Consider the following 22467-nt stretch of genomic DNA (forward strand, 5'->3'; position numbering starts at 1 on the left):
AGAGAGCTGTGGCGTTTCCCTACTGCCCCGTCGCCATCTTGGTCCCCCCTCCTATGTGTAGTCTTTTTAAAATTATTGTTAATGAAGTTTTTTACCGTGAAAATGCCGTATAGAGGAGTTACAATTACATGAGCAAGTTAATGACTACATTTCTTATCAAGCATTGTTGTCTCCTCCTTTGTTTCCCCTTACCGTCCCTGCCCTCCCAACTCCCCCTACAAAGTTGTAAAGTTCATTTTTCTGACATAGCATCTAGTACATCTCATTGTTGCAATGAGTCCACCTGTATCCCTATTTAAACAATTCATTTTTTCCCTTCCCCTTCCTAAATTATACCAACATCAAATACAGTGAAAACAGGGGTTATACTGTGGGGGAGGGACATACAAAGCAACAAAAAATCACCTTATAAATATGTTAGAAACAATACCAAGAAAGAAAAACCATTTGAGTCCTTATCTTGGGGTTCATTTCACCTAACATCAACTTATCTGTCATTTTCTGCTTATCTCAGACATATACTAGTTATTACAATTAAGGGAAACCATGGGACCTATGTTTCTTTGGACCTGGCCTACTTCACTTAGTATAACTTTTTCCAAGTCTTTCCATTTCCTAACAAATGGGGCAATGTCATTCTTTCCAATGCAGGCATAGAATTCCATTGTTTATACATACCACATTTTTTTCTTTTTATTTTTTTGTGAACATACTGTACAGAGGGGTTACAATTACATGGGCAAGATATTGAGTACATTTCTTATCAAGCATTGCAGCCTCCTCCTTTGTTTACCCTTCACATCCCTTCCCAGCCTCCCCACCCTTCACCCCCCAACCAATCCTCCCCCCAACCAATCATCCCCCCAACCAACCCTTCCCCCCCAAAGTTGTAAAGTTCGTTTTTGACATGACAACTTGTACTTCTCATTGTTGCAACGGGTCCACCTGTATCCGTATTTAAACGACCTGTTTTTCCCCATCTCCTCCACAAATTATACTGGCATCAAATATAGTGAAAGCAGGGGTTATACTGTGGGGGAGGGACATACAAAGCAACAAAGAAATAATCTTATAAATGCTTTAGAAACAAATGCATGAAAGAAAAAAACATTTAAATACATATCTAAGGGTTCATTTTCCTAACATCACATTATCTGACCTTTTCTGCTTGACTCATACATATACTAGATATTGCAAATAAGGGAAACCATGGGACCTATGTTTCTTTGGGCTTGGCTTACTTCACTTAATATAATTTTTTCCAAGCCTTTCCATTTCCTAACAAATGGGGCAATGTCATTCTTTCTGATGGAGGCATAGAATTCCATTGTGTATATATACGACATTTTCTTGATCCATTCATCTATTGAGGGGCATTTGGGTTGGTTCCATATTTTAGCTATGGTAAATAATGCTGCAGTAGACATAGTTGTGCTGGTAGCTTTAGTGTGGTTTTGTTTGTAAACATTTGGGTAAATGCTCAAAAGTGGGATTGCTGGGTCATAGGGGAGCACTATGTGGAGTCTTTTGAGGAACCTCCATACTGCTTTCCAAAGTGGTTGAACAAGTTTACACTCCCATCAACAATGCAGTAAGGTTCCCTTCTGTCCACATCCCTCCCAGCATCTGTTCTTATTAGATTTCTTGATTATAGCCATTCTAACTGGGGTGAGGTGGAATCTCAATGTTGTTTTGATTTGCATTTCTTTTATGGCTAGAGAGGTTGAGAATTTCTTCATGTGTTTATTGGTCATTCTTATTTCCTCTTCAGAGGAGTTTCTCTTTAAGTCTTTAGCCCACTTATTTATTGGGCAGTTGTTTCCATGGTATAACCCCTGTTTTCATTTTATTTGATGTTGGTATAATTTGGGGAGGGGAAGGGAAAAAACAAAATGTTTAAATAGGGATACAGGTTCACCCATTGTAACAATGAGATGTACAAGATACTATGTTGAAAAACAAACTTTACAATTTAGGCTGGGGGGGAAGTAGTTAAGTTTTGGAGGTGGGAGGGAAGGCATGGTAGGAGAAAATCAAAGGAGGAGACAACAATGCTTCATAGGAAATATACTCATTACCTTGCTCATGTAACTGTAACCCCTCTGTACAGTATTTTCACAATAAAAAACTTATTAAAGAAAACAAATATGGAGTAATCAGCAATCATCAGACAGGATTTTTACCAGTCCTGATCTTCACTGAGAGGTAACATAGAGGGAGATCACGTGATGTAGGTGGCAGAATTTCTCTCGCTCTTAAGGTACCATGCTTATTAACTTGGTCCAAAAATAAGGTGTCAGTAGTAAACAAAGAGAGGGATGACTGTATATAGTGACAGTATAAAGGTCTTATTTCCATGACTAAAGTATCTTGGAAAGTTTGTTGTGTTCAGTTTTGGTGCAGTAGTGTATGTCTATAGTCATAGCTATCCAGATGCAGAGGAGTATAACAAGACTAGCCTGGGCAAAGCATAAAGTTCTATTTGAAACAACCAAAAGATAGATAAGGAGAGAGAGGGGGGGGGGAGCCCTGCATTGTTTTTGGCATCATAATTCATGAAGAGTTGATTTAAAAGATACCAGAAAATATATGTAGGTTAAGTCTATTAGATTTTTATTGTGTTGACAAATATATGAGGAAAACCTATAAGAATTTTATGTCTGCATTTCCATTTCTGTATTTGTGTCTTTCTTGTGAAAATACTGTACAGAGGGGTTACAATTATATGGGCAAGATAGTGAGTACATTTCTCATCAAGCATTGTAGCCTCCTTCTTTGTTTCCCCTTCCCATCCCTTCCCATCCTCACCCTGTCCCATTTGTGTCTTTTATAAATCTATAAACTTAGATATATAGCTAGGTAAATTAACTAGAATAATAAAAATTGTTTAAGACCTAAATATAGCCAGGCTTAGCATGGATGAGGAAGAATTAGAAATACTATTAAAAAAACAGAATGTGAACTGGAATAATTACTTTGGGAAAAACTTTCAATATTTAGCCATTCGCAAAGAGCATTCAGACACCTCCCTCCAGAAATTTTAGGTCTGTTTGAATACTCAATAGAAATGGACACATTTGTTTCCCTGATCTGATTTAATATAAAAAGTAAAAATTTGTAACTGCTTATTGCTTGAAAATGAATTGTATCCTCAACTTGTGATGGGCAAGACAGAAATAAGAAAAAGATCTCCTGCCTTCATTAGTTTGAATCTCAGAAATTTTAAATAGAGCAAAAATAAAGAAGACTGCACCATCTTGTTTTAACTTTAACTTCTATCTACAAAAAAACTTAATTTAAATGACAGACTATTGGTAACCTTTTATTTCAGGGACATGGAGGAGTTTTCAAGGTGCGCTAATCCTTTCTGTTTTTTTCCCCTAGGGTGGGTTATATTTTGTACTAATGATTGGCACACAATTCTGCTTATTCTCTACAATTCAAAATGACAGGAGATAAAAAAGCATTTTTGTTATTTCCACAAGTTGCTCATTCAGTTGTACATTTAATTCAGTGAGCAGATTTATGTCCATTTTTTCTCTTAGTTAATAATCTTAATTTAATGATTGTTAAAAATGATACTTTTGTATTGTATTAGATAATATCCCCTCAGTGCATCCATCCCATCCCTCCAACACCAACAGCAAACGTTATAAATTTACAGAATGCAAAACATGGTTTATTTAATAATATCTATATTTTGACAAAATCTGAGATTTCCATTTGGACCCATTTTACCCCACAATACAAATGAACAGAATATTTCTTCAAGCTAGCATACAATCCATTAAGAAATAATGGGCCAAAATGAACACTATGCATTCAATTAGATTTTTTTTGTGAGAGTTGGATGTACAGCTGAGATTTCTGAACACATTCCATGATTTCTCATGTGATGATGGAACTTGGAGAGAGCTGCCATAGGACAGGAGGACACAGGCAATCATCTCAGCAGTGGAGGGAACTCCTCAGTAGAAGCCATAGGACCAGTATCTTCCACAGCACAGTGGGCGGCAGCAGCCACAGCCATAGCCACCATAACCATAGCCACCATAGCCGCCATAGCCACAGCCACAGCCACAGCGATAGCCACAGCCTAGGCCTCCATAGCCGTAGCCCAGGCCTCCATAGTAGCTGCCGTAGTAGCACATGGTGTCAGGAGTGGACTGTTGTGACAGGAGCAGAAGGTGGGATTCTTGAGTCTGGATGTGTCTGTGTGCCAGCTGCCTTTTATACCCCTGGGTGGTGGGTGGGAACCACAGCATGTGAGCATCATGTGCTCCCTGAGAGCTTCCCCCAGCACCCTGAGCACCTCGATTTAGTGCATAAACAAGGCCTTCATAACTGGGCTGATTTTGTTCCTATGCCAGTATTCCATGATCTGTTCAAGAACCAAAGTCTTGTCCCATTTTTAAGGCTCTAGTTAGTTCTATATTTCGTTCTTTGAATACTTATGACCTCATTGCACATTAAGATGAAATTTATGAAAATAGAAATTTTATATTTTCTTTTATTTTCATTTTCCCTCTAGAGAAAAAGTTTTTGTTTTAACTCTCTACTTTCTGTCTCTCTGTTTCACTCATTCCTTTTCTTTTTCTCTTTCCCTTCTTTTTCCCTCTTTCTCTCTTTTTCTCTCTGTATACCTTGCTGCCAAAGCCACTTATCTCCCTCCTGCCTCTTCTTGTTATTAAATATAAATTAAATAAGTTAAATAAAAATATATTTCATCCAGATGGACTGGGTTATAGAGTTTTAATTGTGAACGATTTGCTATTTTTTATGTTATAATCATTTCATGGCAAGTTACTATAATCTGTAAATATATTGAGATTTATTCTGAATCTGTTCTTAAGAGCATATAATTGGAAACTTTCCGGAAAATACCATCTTACAAACTAGGTCTATAAGTAAAAATACAAATTTTAATCTTTAGAGAGGAATAGAAAATATTTTGTTCTCTTTTAATGGAAAATAAAGCATTTTCCTCCTCAGTGGATAGAGGTATAGTCACACATATACATTAGAAGTTCCTTCCAATAATTAAGATGGATTTTCAAGTGCCCAAATGAAGTATAAAGCCTGTTTGTCATTCAGAGTTTCATCCACAGTATTGAGTTTTAAAATATTATAATGAGTAAATTTCTTGGAGCATAATGCTACATTTTCTTGAAAATCAAATAAGAAGTCCTGCATTTCACTTTGTGCAAAATTCCTTTATCTAGTAGCTATCTCATAATGTCATAGACACTTGTTTTTCATGTGCATGTGACATCCGTTGGGGATTTCAAAAAATGTGGATTCCAAATGTAAATGATTTTATGAGATGGTTCCAACGTCTCAGCATACTGAAGATTGTTGATCTGAGCTGATGAACAGACATCATTTCTGGAAAAATTTCATAGCAAACATCAAGTAGCCACCATCCACAAGACAGCATTTTATCTGTACTGACATCACTGACTTGAAGTATCGAGGGAAATTTAAGTGATGTATGTAGAGCAAATATTCTCTTTTCTGAGATAACAACCAGTGCTTAAGGTGTCAATATCGACAAAGTAAAGGATAGTTAGGTGTCAGGATAAAGGACTATTTTGGTGACCAAAAGTGTCTTTACAAATTTGTTATAGTAAGGCCTGGTGTGGTAGTACAGGCCTATAATCTTAGCTAATCAGCATGGAGAGAAGGACAATAGCTATCCAAGATTAATTGACAAATCCTTGAAACCTAGTCTGAGACAATAAAAAAAGACTGGTTGCATGACTCCAGTGATAGAACTGTTGCTTGGATAGTACAAGGGTTTAAGTTCTTTTCCCAGCATTGCAAAAAATAATTTGATGTATTTCCATGAATTAATAGTCCAATCAAGTGCCATGGTGATTTCTGAATTTCATGGAAATTCCATTACCTTAGGTGAAAGTTTTATATTCAGATCCTTGAAGGTGTGGTATAAAACACCCGAGGAGACATCCTAAGACAGTATTGTTCTTCAATACTGTCCTCATTGACTGTTTGGGTGTAATTTCTCTTCGTTTCCCTGTCACTGCTCCTCTCTCTCACATGCATACACACATGTACACATGAACCCAAACAAACACACACACGCACATATGCACAGAAGGAAAATAAAGCAAATATATAGAGAAATTGAACTAAATGTAGTAAAGCATAACTTAGAGTGGTAACAGATCATTCAACATAACTTCATTTTCTCCTAGGAAAAGAAAATAGTCAGTTCTCTGTGTCAGTGGATTTCTCATCCATGTGTTTGGATAAACTCAGGTAGAAACTATTTGGGAAAAATTGCCTGTATATTATCAAGGAGTGATATTTCATCACTATTGCCTAATAAACTGTTATCAGAGCTAGTTGTGTGGAATTTACATTTATTTATTTATTGTAAGTTATTCTGAGTTGAGTTAAAAGATAAAGGAAAATACATATAAGTGTGTTAGACTTTTTATTGTTCAGAAAAATATATGAGAAAAGCAAATAAGAATTGTGTGTGTGTGATCTTCTGCATTTGTGTCATGTTATCTAAGTTTGGATATATAATCAGAAGCATCTAGTAGAATGATTAAAATTGTGAAAAATCCTAAAACTCCTAACCAGGTTTAGCAGAACTGTAGAAGGATTAGAAGCATTATTAGAAACAGACTGTGAACTGGAATGATCCCTTTGGAAAACCCCTTGATTTTACCTATTAAACATTCAGCATCCTACATCTACAGAAATATTATGTCTGTTTATACATTCAACAAAAATAGGTATATTTGTTTTCCTGATAGGATTGACTGTTAAAAGAAAACCCACAATTGCTTATTACTTAAAAATGAATTGTTATACACCTGTTGTGAATCAATACCGCTGTAAGAAGAAAAGATCTTTTACTAACCACATGAGTCTGAATCTGAAAAACATTAAACTGAACCAAATATTGTCTATAAATAAAATTAATTTAGAAGAGAGAGGATTGGTAACCTTTTAATACAGTGACACTGAAAGGATTTTCTGGATATTGTCATATTTTCTGTTTTAATTTGGATTGATTACAATTTGGAATCCACACTCAGACAAGATTGTCAAATGGATGTAAATAATTTCATTAACTCTGAAGAAACAATATTTGTAGTAAAATATGGTTTATTTAATAATGTCTTTTTACAAAATGGAGTCAGATTTGATAGAATAATAAAATATACAAATATTTCTTCAAACCATCACACAATGAAAATAAAAATAATGGTGGGTCAACATGAACACTGTGTGTTCCATTTAGTTTTCCTTTTTCAGATAGTGTGATGAGTAGTTGGGATTTCTGAAGTCATTCAAAAATTTTTCATTTGATGGAACTTGGAGAGAGCTGCCGTAGGACAGAAAGAAACAGGCAATTGGCTCAGCAGTGGAGGGAACTCCTCAGTAGAAGCCATAGGACCAGTATCTTCCACAGCACAGTGGGCGGCAGCAGCCACAGCCATAGCCACCATAACCATAGCCACCATAGCCACCATAGCCACAGCCACAGCTATAGCCACAGCCTAGGCCTCCATAGCCGTAGCCCAGGCCTCCATAGTAGCTGCCGTAGTAGCACATGGTGTCAGGAGTGGACTGTTGTGACAGGAGCAGAAGGTGGGATTCTTGAGTCTGGATGTGTCTGTGTGCCAGCTGCCTTTTATACCCCTGGGTGGTGGGTGGGAACCACAGGCATGTGAGCATCGTGTGCTCCCTGAGAGCTTCCCCCAGCATCCTGAGCACCTCGATTTAGTGCATAAACAAGGCCCTCATAGCAGGGCTGATTTTGTTCTTATGTCAGAATTCTATTAGTTAATTCTGCAATTTTAAGATTTTTCTCTTGGTCTGTATTTCGTGTATTCAGTCCATGTGACCTCACTACACATATTATATAAATCATTCAAATAGATGTACCTTTCCATTTTTTTTGTTTCCACTTATCCATAAGGAAAAGATTTTGTTTTAACCTTCTGGTTGCTCCGTTTCTCTCTCTCTTACACACACACACACACACACACACACACACACACACACACACACACACAACACACACACCTTGCCACCACAATCCTTTATCTCTCTCCTTTTTCTCCTTATTTTGAAACAATTTTCATCTAGAGAAACTGGATAACTGAGGATTGTTCTTGAAAAATTAGCAAGTTACTTTTATGATTACTTAATGGCAGTTTACTAGAATCTGTACACATATTGGAGATTATTCAGAATCTGTTGTTTAGCACACATTATTTGAAACTTTCTAGAAAATAAATGGCCATATGTAAGTGGTAGAAAGGTAAATCTCACAAAAAGGAAAATAAAATGTGCCTTTATTTTGAATTGAAAATAAAGCATTTTTTTCTAAGTTGGGTAGATGTATTTACCCACATATTTTAGAAATGTTTTTCCAGTAATTAAGAGAAATAATTTTTTGTTACTACGTCAGAATCCCATGACCAATTTATCGGCCAAATTGTTCTTTCATTTTTTTTTGGTCCATTGTGGGGCTTGAACTTAGGGCCTGGGTGCTTATCCCTCAGCTCTTCAGCTCAAAGCAAGCACTCTACCACTTGAGCCACTGCATCACTTTCGGTTTTCTGGCGGTTAATTGGGGATAAGAGTCTCATGGACTTTCCTTCCCAGGCTGGCTTTGAACCACAATCCTCAGATCTCTGCCTCCTGAGTAGCTAGGATGACAGGCATGAGCCCCTGTTCCCAGCTGTTCTTTCATTTTTAAAGCATTATTTTACTCTATATTAGTTTATGCAGTACATATGGCTTCATTACACAGTATATGTAAATCAGGAAAATAGGCATCTTGTTTCTACTTCTATTATTGTTTCCATTTCTCCACAAGGAAAAGATTTTTGTTTCTACTCGCTTACTCTTTCTCTATCTCTCTGTATTGGTGTCTCTTTCCCACATATATACAGACATCAATTTTTCCTTTCAAAAATTTTATATTATTGTAAAGAGAGGTTAAGGTTACATGAGTAACGTAATGAGTACATTTCTTCTCCTTTGTTTTTCTCCTACTCTCCCTTCCCTCCCCACCTCCTTCACTCCTCTTCCCCAAGTTGTAAAGTTCATTTTCAACATAGTGTTGTGTGAGTATCATTGTTGCAATACATTGTTCATCCTTCCTTCCTCTCTACTTTCTCCTCCCCTGCTTTCTCTTTTCTGCATACCTTGCTGCCAAAAACCCCTTGTATCTCTCTCATCTCTTCTTTTTATTTTCGAAAATAGTTTTATCCAGAGAGATTTGTTTACTAAGTCTTGCACATGAACAGAGGGCTATTGTATGTTATTATTACTTGATGGCAGGTAACATAAACTGGAGACATTCAGAATTCATTGTTTACAGTTTATGATCTCAATTTTTCTGAAAAATAAATAGTTATCATATGGACTGGAATTATATGTATGTTCAATCATACAAAAGTGAACACAATGTTTTCCTATTTTAAATTTTAGTGTGTAAATGCATACATGATACATTATACACATTAAATTTTGTTTCAATAATTATGATACATTTTTACATGCCCAAAGAAAGTTTGGCCTGAATTTGTCAGTTTAAATATCAACAATACAGTTGAATTTTTACATTTTACACTGGATAGATAGTTTTGAGCAATATGTTATGATTGTTTTAAAATCAAGTGAAATATTTTGTATTTAATTTTGTACATAATTCTTTTGTGTAATGGTTATTTTACAATATCATAGAAAAATTTCAAACAAATATGGAATAATTTATACCATTTCAAATGGTATAAATTTCAAAGGAAAAATGGGCTCATCAATATAAATGTTTATAAGAGATGGATGCAATATCTCAGCATATTGAAGATTATGGCCCTGAGATGGTGAACAGAGATTGTATCAGGAAAAATTGGAAACGAAACATGAAGTAATCAGCAGTCATCCGACAGGGATTTTATCAGTTCTAATATTCACTAATAGATGTGATGGAGGTAGAATTATGTAATATATGTGGCAAAATTATCTCTCTTCTGAGGCACTATGCTTAATAATTCAGATTATATTTAGGGTGTCAATACTAGACAAAGACAGATTATATATAGTAAAAGGATAAAAATATTTTGGTGACTAAAGTGTCTTTGAAAATTTGTTATGTTAAGGCCTGTTATGGCAATATATGCCTATAGTTATAGCTGGATGCCAAGTAGGAAGGAGTATAGCAATCCAGGACTAGCTTGGGCAAAAGCATGAAATACTCTTTGACACAATGACAAAACAGTGGGAGGAGCTTGTCCCATAAATCAAGTGACAGAACATTTGCCTAGTGAGTACAAGGCTTTGAGTTCCATTCCCATATTGCAAAAAGTAGTTGGATGCATTACCACGAATGGATAGGGTGATCAATTGTGGCTTCGGAATCACAGGGAAGATGGCATGATGTCAGATTAACAAGTTGATTTGCAGATCCTTGACTTTTGGGGTACACAGAAACTGGGGAAACATCCTAGGACAATGTTATCTGTTTCTTTCTCATTTCCCTGTATTTCTCCTTTACTGCTCCGCTTTTGCACATGTATGCAAACACACGACTCATAAACACACATACACACACAAAGGAACAATATTAAAAGCAAAAAATGTTGAAGAAAAATTAAACTAAATGCATTAGAGACAATTAAGAATGATAACATTTTTTTCAAAATAAACTTCATTTTCTCCTGTGAGATAAATATAGTCACACCCTCTGTGTCTATAGATTTCTATTCCATTCTTTTGAGTGAATTCAGATACAAACTGTTTTGGAAAAGATTGCAGCTATGTTACAGAGGGAGAGATATTTCACCTTGTCACTATTCTCTCTGGTATCATAGCTAACTATATGGAATTTATATATTTCTTTTACAGTAAGTTGTTTAGAGTGGGCTTAAAAGAACAGGAAAATATGTGTAGGTTATTTCTCTTAGAGTTTTCATTATTTTGAAAAATGTATGAAACACCATATAAGAAATTTGTGGTTTTATTTCCATTTCTGTTTGTGTATTTCTTGGTAAAGTAACAATATCTAAGCATATGAGATTGGATTAGTGGAATCTGCTAGAATTAAAATGTTTTCAAACCTGAATGTGGTCAAGTTTAGCAAGGCTGAGGAAGAAGTAGAAGCATTATTGGACACAGAATGTGAACTGCAATTATTACTTTGGGAAAACCTTCACTTTTCTCTATTCATACGGTACCTTCAGGCACTCATATCCAGAAATTTTAGGTCTATTTCTACACTCAACAGAAATAGACACATTTGTTTTCCTGATACATTTTAATATTAAAAAGGAAAAATATTCAATTGCTTATTGTTTGAAAATGAATTACATTATAGACTTGCCATGGGATAATATAGAAATAAGGAAAACATGTTCTGTTACTCTTTGAGTTTGAATCTCAGCAAAATGAGCAAAATGAGCAGGCCTGCACACTTCTTTAAACTCTATTTACAAATAAAATTAATGTAGAAGACACTGTATTGCTAACTCTTATTACAGTGATATGGAAGGGCTTTCAGGGTGGTATCATGCTTCTATTTTACCTGGGTGGGTTATATTTTGTATCAATTATTTGCACATAATTCTACTATTCTCTACAATTCAAAAATGTCATGAATTAAAAAGTAGGTATTTTTTTTATTTCCACAAGTTGCTTATCAAATTGTACATTTCATTCTGTTGTTCATATTTTTGTTCACATTCTTTCTTAGTTAATAATCAGCTTCAGGATCTGTTAGAAATAGCTATTTTTTTTTGTTGGTTGTGAGGCCTGAATTCTGGGCCTAGACGCTGTCCCTTGAGGCAAGCGCTCTACCACTTGAGCCCTAGAACCACTTTGGGCTTGTTCTGCTTATGTGGTGCTGAGGAATCGAACCCAGGGCCTCATGCATGCAAGGCCAGCACTCTACCACTGAGCCACCTTCCCAGCCCTTTTTCTATTATGTTTTAAAGTATTCCTCTCTCATTCTCAGTCTTTATTTCCCATTTTTCAAAAGTCAAGAGCAGACTTGCAACTAATCAAACATGTCAAACTGATAGAAATTATAAACTCATAGGAAACAATATTTGTAGTAAAACATGGTTTATTGAATAACATAAATAATTTTATAATAGCTGATTGAAATTTGAACACATTATACTCCAGTGTGCAAAGTGAAAAAATTTTCTTCAAGTTATCACATAATAAGTTAAAAAGTATTGGATTAAAATGAGCTCTATGCATTTCTTAGATAGTTGGATGTATAGTTGAGATTTCTGAAGTCAGAAAGTTCTTATGTGATGGACCTAACAGAGAGCTGCTGTAGGACAGGAGGACACAGGCAATCATCTCAGTAGTGGAGGGAACTCCTCAGTAGAAGCCATAGGACCAGTATCTTCCACAGCACAGTGGGCGGCAGCAGCCACAGCCATAGCCACCATAACCATAGCCACCATAGCCACCATAGCCACAGCCACAGCCACAGCGATAGCCACAGCCTAGGCCTCCATAGCCGTAGCCCAGGCCTCCATAGTAGCTGCCATAGTAGCACATGGTGTCAGGAGTGGACTGTTGTGACAGGAGCAGAAGGTGGGATTCTTGAGTCTGGATGTGTCTGTGTGCCAGCTGCCTTTTATACCCCTGGGTGGTGGGTGGGAACCACAGGCATGTGAGCATCATGTGCTCCCTGAGAGCTTCCCCCAACATCCTGAGCACCTCGATTTAGTGCATAAACAAGGCCCTCATAACTGGGATGGTTTTCTTCCTATGTCAGAATTCCATGATCAGTTTATGGGCCAAATTCATCAGGTTTGAAAGCTTTGGCACACTCTATATTTGGTAGATTCAGTTCATGTCAGCTCACTACACAGAATGATATAAATCATGAAATTAGTTATTCCATTTCTACTTTTGTTCTGTTGTTTTGTTCTTTCTATTTCTCCATAAGGAAAATATTTTTGTTTTGTATTTTTCTCCCCTACCCCTCTCTCTCTTATTCTTTGCCTATTTTCAGTCTCTCTCTTTTTGAAAAATGTTTCATCTAGACTAGCCAGTTTACTGAGATTTTTCTCAGGAACTAGAAGCTAGTTATTTTTTATATTATGATTACATGAGGACGAGTTACTATCATCTGTACATGTATTTAAGACTTATTCAAAATTTACTATTTAGAGAATATTATTTGACATTTTCAGAAAATAAATGAACATCTTTCAGAGTAGAATTATATTACTACTATTTTCAATCTCACAAAAGAAAACATGATGTTTCTTTCTTTTAAATTGAAAATAAACATTTTTCCTAAGTGGCTAGAAATATAGTTATAGATAATACATTACACATATTAAAAGTTTATTTTACTAATTAAGATAGATTTTCAAGTTCCTAAATAAAATTTAAGGCCTATGTTTACCAGTCATAGTTTCATCAGTAGTGTTGTTTTAAAATATATATGAATTTCTTTAGGCATAATGTTGTGATTTCTTAAAAAACCAAATAAGAAGTCCTATGTTCAAATCTGAGTAAAATTCCCTTATATAATAGCTAGTTCACAATGTTATAGATTTTTTTTTTACAAAGGCATAGTTGAGAGCCTTTGGGGGGAATTTTTAGAATATGGTTCACAATGTGAATGTTTCTATGAGAATATTGCAAATATCTCAGCATACTGAAGATTGTTGTTTGGGCTGATGAACAGTGATCATTTCTGGAAAACTTTACTACCAAGCATCAAGTAGCCAGCATGTACTGCACAGCATTTTCTCTGTACTGACATCACTGACTTTGTAGTATGGAGGTAAAATGATGTGATATATACAGAGAGCAAATATTCTCTTTTCTGAGATAACAGCTAGTGCATAGGGTATCAATATCAACAAAGGAAAGGAGGGTTAGAGTGTCAGAATAAAGGACTAACTTAATGACCAAACTGTCTTTATAAGTTTGTTCTATGAAGGCCTGGTGTGTTGGAGAGAAAGGAGGATAGGTACCCAAGATTCATGTGGACTAAAGCATGAAATCTAATTTGAGGATGCTAAGCGAAATGAACCCCAAGATAAGGACACAGGTGGTTTTTATCTTTCTTGCTGTCATTTTAAATATATATGTATACATACATATATATATATATATGTATATATATATATATATATATATATACATATATATATATATATATAATGTACTATGTGATTTTTTTTCTTTTGTATGTTCTTCCCCCATGGTATAACCCTTGTTTTCACTGTGTTTGATTCCGGTGCCCTGTATCTTGTTTATACATTTTTTCTAATTTGGGAAGGGGAAATGAAATAACAGAGTTTTAAAATAAGGATACAGGTTGGCCCATTGTAACAATGAGATGTACAAGACACTATGTTGAAAGGATCTTTACAAATTCCAGTGGGGAGGGGGAGTTGAGGAGGTGTGGAGGGTAGGTATTATAGAGGAAAAACAAAGGAGGAGGTAACAATACAATACTCGATAGGAAATGTACTCATTACCTTACTCCTATAACTATAACTGCTCTGAACAGTATCTTTACAATAAAAATATATACAAAAAAGTTAAAGAAAAAAAGGCTGGTGGCATGGTTCAAGTCATAGAACCATTGCCTAGCAAGTACAAGGTTTTGAGTTCCATTCCCAGCAATATGTCCCTGAATTGATGGTCTCATCAATTGTCCTATTGATTTCTGAATTTCATGGAAATTGCATGACTCTAAATTAGTTTTATATTCAGCTCCTTGAATGTTTGTGCGAAACACCCGAGGAGACATCACAGGACAGTATTGTGCTTCAGCACTCTCTCCGCTCTCCCTTCTTTCTCTGTATCTCCCTATTACTGGGCCTCTGTTTCACATGCACACACACACATGTACACATACACACAAATAAGCAAACATACATACACACAGAAGCAGGAAAATAAAATAAATACATTGGAATGTCATTTAGCATGGTAACAGTTCATTCAGCTTAAACTATATTTTCTCCAATGAAATAAGAATAGTTAACTATCTGTATCTGTGGATTTCTCATCATTCTTTTGAGTAAACTTAGAAACCCTGTAGGAAGCAATTGCCCCTATAATAAAGAAGGAGAGATGTTTCATCTTGTCACTGTTCTCTAACAGCCCGTTATTACTTCGAGTTATGGGAATTTACATTTTTTGACATCCTAAGTTATTTAGATTTTAGTTGATAAATACAGGAAAACATATAGGTAATGTGTTAAACTTTATATTGTTCAGGAAAATGTATGATAGAAAGGTTATTCTGTGTGTGTGAGGTCTTATTTCTTTATGTGTATCTATTGGTAAAGTAACTCTAACTAACCTGAATATCAAATTAGAAATATCTACAAGAATGATTAAAAAAGTTAAAAGTTCTCAAAAATCGAATGGTATAACAAAGTAGAGGAAAAATTAGAAATTTTGCTATAAGAAGACTGTAAACTGAGATAATTTGGAAAATCCTTCAATTTTATATATTCAACATTCAGGGATCTTACATCTGGAAATTTGATGTCTGTTATTATACTCAACAGAAATTGGCACATTTGTTTTCCTAATGTGCTTTACTATTAAAGTACATACTTGCTTATTACTTACAAATGAATTGTAGGTCAATATGAAAAGATAAATTAATTTTTATTACATTGATTGTTTCGAATCTCAGAAACATTAACTTGATCATAATTAGCCATAGTACACACTCTTATTTTATCAAAAAGATTTTGTGTAGATAGTAAAACTAACTTAGAGGACCAGATATTACTAACTTTTTCTTATAGAGACACAGAAAGGCTTTTCTGAATATTATCATACTTTTGTTTAAATCTTGGTGGATTGCATTTTATAAGAATGATTTTCATCTAATTCTGCTTATTCTCTATAATTCAAGATGACGTGACATAAAATAGACATTTTTGTTATTTCACTAGGTGCTCATCAAATTGTGGATTTGATTTCACTAAACAGTTTTCTGTTAACTTTATTTTAGTTAATAATCTTAGATTAATGATATATTACACACAGTATTTTTGCTATTGGAAATTTACTACACATCTGCTGTATACTCTCTCTCTCTTCTTTCCTCCCATTCCCAGGCCTCAGAAAACAACCATACACAGATAAATATATCAAACCAATGGAAATAATTTAATAAACTCTCAAGAAACAATATTTGTCATAAAAGATTGTTTATTTAATAACATAAATCTTTGCACAAAAATTAAGAGTCACATTTAAGACCACTTTACATAGAATAATAAAATGTAGAAATAATTTTTCGAACTATCATGCAAGCCAACCTAAAAATGAGGGGTCAATATAAGGTACCCTGCATTTTATTTATATTTTTTCAGATAGTTTGATGTACATTTGGAATTTCTAATGATATTGAAAATTTTCTCATGTGATGGAACTTGGAGAGTGTTGCCATAGGACAGGAGGACACAGGCAGTCGGCTCAGCAGTGGAGGGAACTCCTCAGTAGAAGCCATAGGACCAGTATCTTCCACAGCACAGTGGGCGGCAGCAGCCACAGCCATAGCCACCATAACCATAGCCACCATAGCCACCATAGCCACAGCCACAGCCATAGCGATAGCCACAGCCTAGGCCTCCATAGCCATAGCCCAGGCCTCCATAGTAGCTGCCGTAGTAGCACATGGTGTCAGGAGTGGACTGTTGTGATAGGAGCAGAAGGTGGGATTCTTGAGTCTGGAGGTGTCTGTGTGCCAGCTGCCTTTTATACTCCTGGGTGGTGGGTGGGAACCACAGGCATGTGAGCATCATGTGCTCCCTGAGAGCTTCCCCCAGCATCCTGAGCACCTCGATTTGGTGCATAAACAAGGCCCTCATAACTGAGATAATTTTGCTTCACTATAGTAGAATTTTATGACGTGTTTATAAAATTATTCTGCAATTTTAAGATTTTCTCTGACTCGATATTTAGTTTATCCAGTATATATGACATCAGTGCACAGTATGATATCAGTCATAAGAATAGATATTGCCAATTTTATTCTGTTTTGTTTTCATTTCTCCAAAGGCAAAGGGTTTTTATTTTGACTTTCTATTCTCTCTGTCTCTGTCTCTGTCTCTGTCTTTCTCTTTCTCTCTCTCTCACACACACACGCACACACACACACACACACATACACACACGGGACCAACAGGACACACACACACACACACACACACACACACACAATTCTCCCCTTATTCCTCATTTGCTACTCTTTCCTCTTTCCCTTTCACTCTTTTCCCCTATATTTTCTACATATCTTGCTCCCCAAATCACATACTCCCTCTCTTTTGTATTTTTTGAAAATATTTTATATAGAGAGACTGGATCACTGAGTCTTGTTCCTGAATAATGAGTTAGTTATTTTTATGCTATGATTTCTTGATGGAAATTTACTACAGTCTGTACATAGATGTCAGATTTATTCAGTTTAGTGCACATTTCCAGAAGATAAATGATTATTATATAGAACAGAATACTAAATACTACAATATTCAATCTCACAAAAAGAAATACAATGTTTGTTTACTTTTTCAATTTAGATTTTAGTGGGGAGACATATAAGCATACATAACATATCATACGTATTAAATGTTTGTTCCAATAATTAAATTATAATTTGAATCCTGTGCTTGTCAGGACTTCATCAATAGTGTTGATTTTTAAAATACTGACAAATACTTGGGGCAAAATATTATGATTTATTGAACATCAAATTAAACATACTGTATTGTATTCAATTTTGTGTAAAATTCGTCAACCTAATGGTAATTTCTCAATGCCATAGAGATTTATTGGAAAGATGAAGTAATTGTTATCATTTTGGGAAAATTTCCAAGGAAAAATGGGTTCAGAAGTATAAATGTGTATCTGAGATTCATACAGTGTCTCAGCACTTTGAAGATTAAGGCCCTAAGATGGTGAACAGAGATCATATCTGGAAAAAATTGAAAACAAGTACAAAGTAATCAACAATCACCAGACAGTGATTTTTACCAATCCTGGTATTCCCTGATAGGTATGATAGAGGACAATCACGTGATATATATGGCAGAAATTATCTCTCTTCATGGACATCATGCTTGGTAACATAGTCTGTATACTTAAGATGTCATGAGTAAATGAAGAGATGTTTATTCATAGTGACAGTAGAAAGCACCATTTTATTGACTATAGTGTCTTTGAAAAATTGGTTGTATTAAGGCCTGGTGTGGTAGTATATATCTACACCCATAGTATATCTATACCATACTTATGCCAGAGGAGTGGAGTATGCCAATCTATGCTTGGCAAAAACATGAAATCCTATTTATAGCAACCAATAAAAGGAGGGAGGCGCTGGTTCTACTAATCCACTAATAGAGCATTTGCCCAGGGAGTGCCAGGCTCTGAGTTCCATTCCTAGTGTTGCAAAAAAGAGCTGGATAAATTACCATGAATTGGATCACATGGAAGTTTCCATGATATTAGAATAATTGATTTTCAGGTCCTTGAATTTGAGGGTACACAAAAATTGAGGAAACATGCTAAACCAGTGTTGTTTTTAGTAGTTTCTTACCTCTCTCATTTCTCTGTAACTACCATCACTGTTCCTTTTTCTGACATGTATATACATATACAACCAATAAACACATAAGCACACACAGAAGAGCAGGATCAACAGCAAAAATAATGAAGAGAAACTAAATTCAATGTACTGAAGCACAATTTAGACTGGTAAGGTTTTATTTAACACAGACCTTATTTTCTCCTATGAAATGAATATAATTAACTCTGGGTATCTCTGAATTGTCCATATATTCTTTTGTATGAACTCAGAAACTGTTTGGGAATAATTGGTCTGTGTATTAAAGAAGGAAGAATATTTCACTTTGTCAATATTCTCTAATAATCTGTGCTCACAACTAGTTACGGGGAATTTACATTGTTTTTAGCATCATAAGATACTTAGAGTTGCTTTAAAAGATACAGGACATATATGTAGTTTCTGTCAATTAGACTTTCTGTTTTGACAAAGGTATGAGTAAAACATAAGAATTTTGTGTTTTCCATTTCTGTATATGTTTATATTGATAAAGTAACACACTCTCAGTTTACAAGCTTGGATATATAATTAGGGGTATCTGCTAGTAAAATTTAAATTGTTAAAAACCTAAATATTGGAAGGCTTAGCAAGGATGAGGAAGAATTAGCAGCATAATTGGAAACAGAATGTGAACTGAAATAATTGCTTTGGGAAAAACCTCTGATACTAACTATTCGTGAACAGCATTCACTAACCTATATACAGAAATTTTAGGTCTCTTTCAGTATTCAATAGAAATGGATGCATTTGTTTTCCTGATATGATTTAATATTAACATATAAAAATTTGTAACTGCTTATTATTTACAATGAATTGCATTCTAGACCTGCCAAGAGGCAATAGAGAAATAAAGAAAAAGTTTTCTATTACACTCATGAGTTTGAATCTCAGGAACATTTAAATGAGCAAAGAGCAGGACTGTATAATCTTATATTTTGTCTTTAAATTCAATCTATAAAAATGTAGAAGACATAATAATGGTAACTTCATTACAGTGAATGGAAGAGTTTTCAGAATGCTATTTTTCAGCTGTTTTATTTGTGGTCAATAATATTTTGTAACAATAATTTGCACATATTTTTGCTTGTTCTTTGCAATTCAAAAATGACATGAGCAGAGGGGTTACCATTATATAAATCATAGAAAGAGTGCATTCTTTTTCAACCATGTCATCCCTTCCCTCAATTTCTCCATGTTTTTCTCTTCTGTCACCTCTCACAAGTTCCTTTTATTTTCAACATATGTCTAGTGAGTATTACTGATGCACTTGTTTACTCTTTGTCCCACTATTTCTGTCCTGCATGGCCCTCCCAAAGACAGATAAATGGACAAACGTCAATTGGAAAAGAAAACTGAAACAGCAACAAAGAAAAGAAAACTTTTATTAGCATTTCCTAGAGATTTTAGATAAATTTTGTTTTGTAGGATAAGATGCACAATTCTATTGTGCTTTTGGGATCCTTTCCTAAGAATATCCTTTTTCTCACTCTGGGTAAATGTGTAGAATCCTGTGTAATTTATAATGTCCCAGTGCTTTTTAAAAAAATCCTCTAGTGTGTTTACTTGTAGATTTATAGACACATTCTAGTTATGACAAATGAGGGAAAATGTGAAACCTGTGTTTCTTTGGGTCTGGCTTCCTTTGTTTAATACAATTTTCACCTAAGTCTTTCCATTTCCTTACACATGGGGCAATATCATTCTTTCTGTTGGAAGCATAGAATTCCATTGTGCCACATTTTCTTGATCCATTTGTCCACTGAGGTGTATCTGGGTTGATTCCATATCTAGGCTATCGAAAAATATAATGCTGCAATGAACATGGTTGCACTGGTAGCTTTAGTGTGGCTTTGTTTGTATTCTATTGGATAAATGCCCAGGAGCAGAATTGCTAGGTCATAGGGATGCTCTATGTTTAGTGCTTTGAGGAACTGCCACGCTATTTTCCTGAGCAGCTGAATAAATTTATATCCCCACCAATAGTGTAATAGAGTTCCCTGTGGCCCCAATCCTGCTAACATTTGTTGTTAGATTTCTTGATAATGGCCATTGTGACTGGGGTGTGGTAGAATCCCAATGTTGTTTGATTTACATTTCTTTAAAAAATGTATATACCTGGATAAAATTGTGTTGTGTGAAGTTAGTCAGGCCCAGAGAGACAATGGAAGAGTGTTTTCCCCTCCATGTGAAAGATAGATTTGGCTTATAAAGTTGTAAATATGCAAGTGTATATAAATATGTAAAATAAGGTTTATTCAAACAGTATAATTCCTTAGAAAAATCAGCAAAATAAAACACCAACAAGTGTGGACTTGAAAGGTGTGTTATGGAGCTAAGCAGACAGTGGTGGACAAATGAAAGGGACAAGGAAGAGAGAATCTAGTGAAGAATCCAATGTATACTTACAAAATTAAGAAGAGCAAGGGAGGGGGAAATTAGGAGAGGGATGGGTGGGAGTGCTGAAAGGTATAACATTAAGATATATTTATTTATAAACTACCTTGCTAGATAGCTACTCCTTTGTACAAGTACAGATAATAATTTTTTTTAAATTGTGTATATCTACAACATAAAAAATGGCATGATTTTAATGTTGGTATTTTGGTATTTCCACAAGTTGTTCATTAAGTTGTACATTTAATTCAGAGAGCAGTTTTCTTTTCTTTTGCATTCTTAGTTAATAATCTTAGTTCAATGATTTGTTGAAATAGTTGTTTTTCCTATTACACTTTAAACTACCCCTTCTCATTCTCAACTACATTCCCCAAATCAACAGAAAACATGTGACTAATCACAGACAAAGATGTGTGTCAAGTTGATGGAAATTATAAGCTCATAGGAAATGATATTTGTAATAAAACATGGTTTATTTAATAAAATACATAGTTTCAGAAAAAAATGAGATTGAAATTCAATCACATTTCACTACAGATTCAAATGAAAAAAGTATTTCTTCACACTATCACACAATCCAGTTTTTAAAAATGAGTCAAAATAAACACTATACATTTCATTTAGATTTTTTTTTCAGATAGTTGAATGTATAGTTGGGATTTCTGAAGTCATTCAAAAAGTTCTCATGTGATGGAACTTGGAGAGCATTGCATTAGGACAGGCAGTCGGCTCAGCAGTGGAGGGAACTCCTCAGTAGAAGCCATAGGACCAGTATCTTCCACAGCACAGTGGGCGGCAGCAGCCATAGCCATAGCCATCATAACCATAGCCACCATAGCCGCCATAGCCACAGCCACAGCCACAGCGATAGCCACAGCCTAGGCCTCCATAGCCATAGCCCAGGCCTCCATAGTAGCTGCCGTAGTAGCACATGGTGTCAGGAGTGGACTGTTCCAACAGAAGGTGGGATTCTTGAGTCAGGATGTGTCTGTGTGCCAGCTGCCTTTTATACCCCTGGGTGGTGGGTGGGAACCACAGGCATGTGAGCATCATGTGCTCCCTGAGAGCTTCCCCCAACATCCTGAGCACCTGGATTTAGTGCATAAACAAGGTCCTCATAACTAGGATGGTTTTCTTCCTATGTCAGAATTCCATGATCCGTTTATGAGCCAAATTCTTCTTCTAGCCTAAGTTTTTTAACTGATTCTATATTGTTTATTCAGTACATGCGACCTTACTACACAGTATAATGTCAATCATGAGAATAGGTATTCCATTTCTATTTTTATTCTGTTTTGTTTCCATTCTCCATAGTGAAAATTATTTGTGGTCACTTTCAACTGTCTCCCACACAACAAGCACATGCGTGCACACACACACACACACACACACACACACGTCTGTCTCAATTCCTTCTCTCTCACTTATTCCTTCCTCTTTCCTTTTCTTCTTTA

At 35.3% G+C, this 22467-nt stretch overlaps 5 protein-coding genes across 5 annotated transcripts; all 5 read right to left on the minus strand.

Annotated features, from left to right (window-relative positions):
- Positions 1–3968: 3968 nt before the first annotated feature.
- Positions 3969–4151, minus strand: LOC122105464 (keratin-associated protein 20-2-like). The gene has a single exon (XM_042676704.1). It carries the CDS (start codon positions 4149–4151, stop codon positions 3969–3971), a length of 183 nt encoding a protein of 60 aa, XP_042532638.1.
- A 3262-nt stretch (positions 4152–7413) lies between these two features.
- Positions 7414–7590, minus strand: LOC122105448 (keratin-associated protein 20-2-like). Its single transcript, XM_042676685.1, has one exon. The coding sequence runs from the start codon at positions 7588–7590 to the stop codon at positions 7414–7416; it is 177 nt and encodes a 58-aa protein (XP_042532619.1).
- A 4788-nt stretch (positions 7591–12378) lies between these two features.
- LOC122105463 (keratin-associated protein 20-2-like) lies at positions 12379–12561 on the minus strand. Its single transcript, XM_042676703.1, has one exon. It carries the CDS (start codon positions 12559–12561, stop codon positions 12379–12381), a length of 183 nt encoding a protein of 60 aa, XP_042532637.1.
- A 3932-nt stretch (positions 12562–16493) lies between these two features.
- LOC122105455 (keratin-associated protein 20-2-like) lies at positions 16494–16676 on the minus strand. Its single transcript, XM_042676693.1, has one exon. It carries the CDS (start codon positions 16674–16676, stop codon positions 16494–16496), a length of 183 nt encoding a protein of 60 aa, XP_042532627.1.
- A 5087-nt stretch (positions 16677–21763) lies between these two features.
- LOC122105461 (keratin-associated protein 20-2-like) lies at positions 21764–21946 on the minus strand. The gene has a single exon (XM_042676700.1). The coding sequence runs from the start codon at positions 21944–21946 to the stop codon at positions 21764–21766; it is 183 nt and encodes a 60-aa protein (XP_042532634.1).
- Between the last annotated feature and the right edge of the window lie 521 nt (positions 21947–22467).

Source organism: Dipodomys spectabilis, unplaced genomic scaffold (genome assembly GCF_019054845.1).
Source record: "Dipodomys spectabilis isolate Male_0828 unplaced genomic scaffold, ASM1905484v1 ptg000032l, whole genome shotgun sequence".
NCBI classification, from domain to species: Eukaryota; Metazoa; Chordata; class Mammalia; order Rodentia; family Heteromyidae; genus Dipodomys; species Dipodomys spectabilis.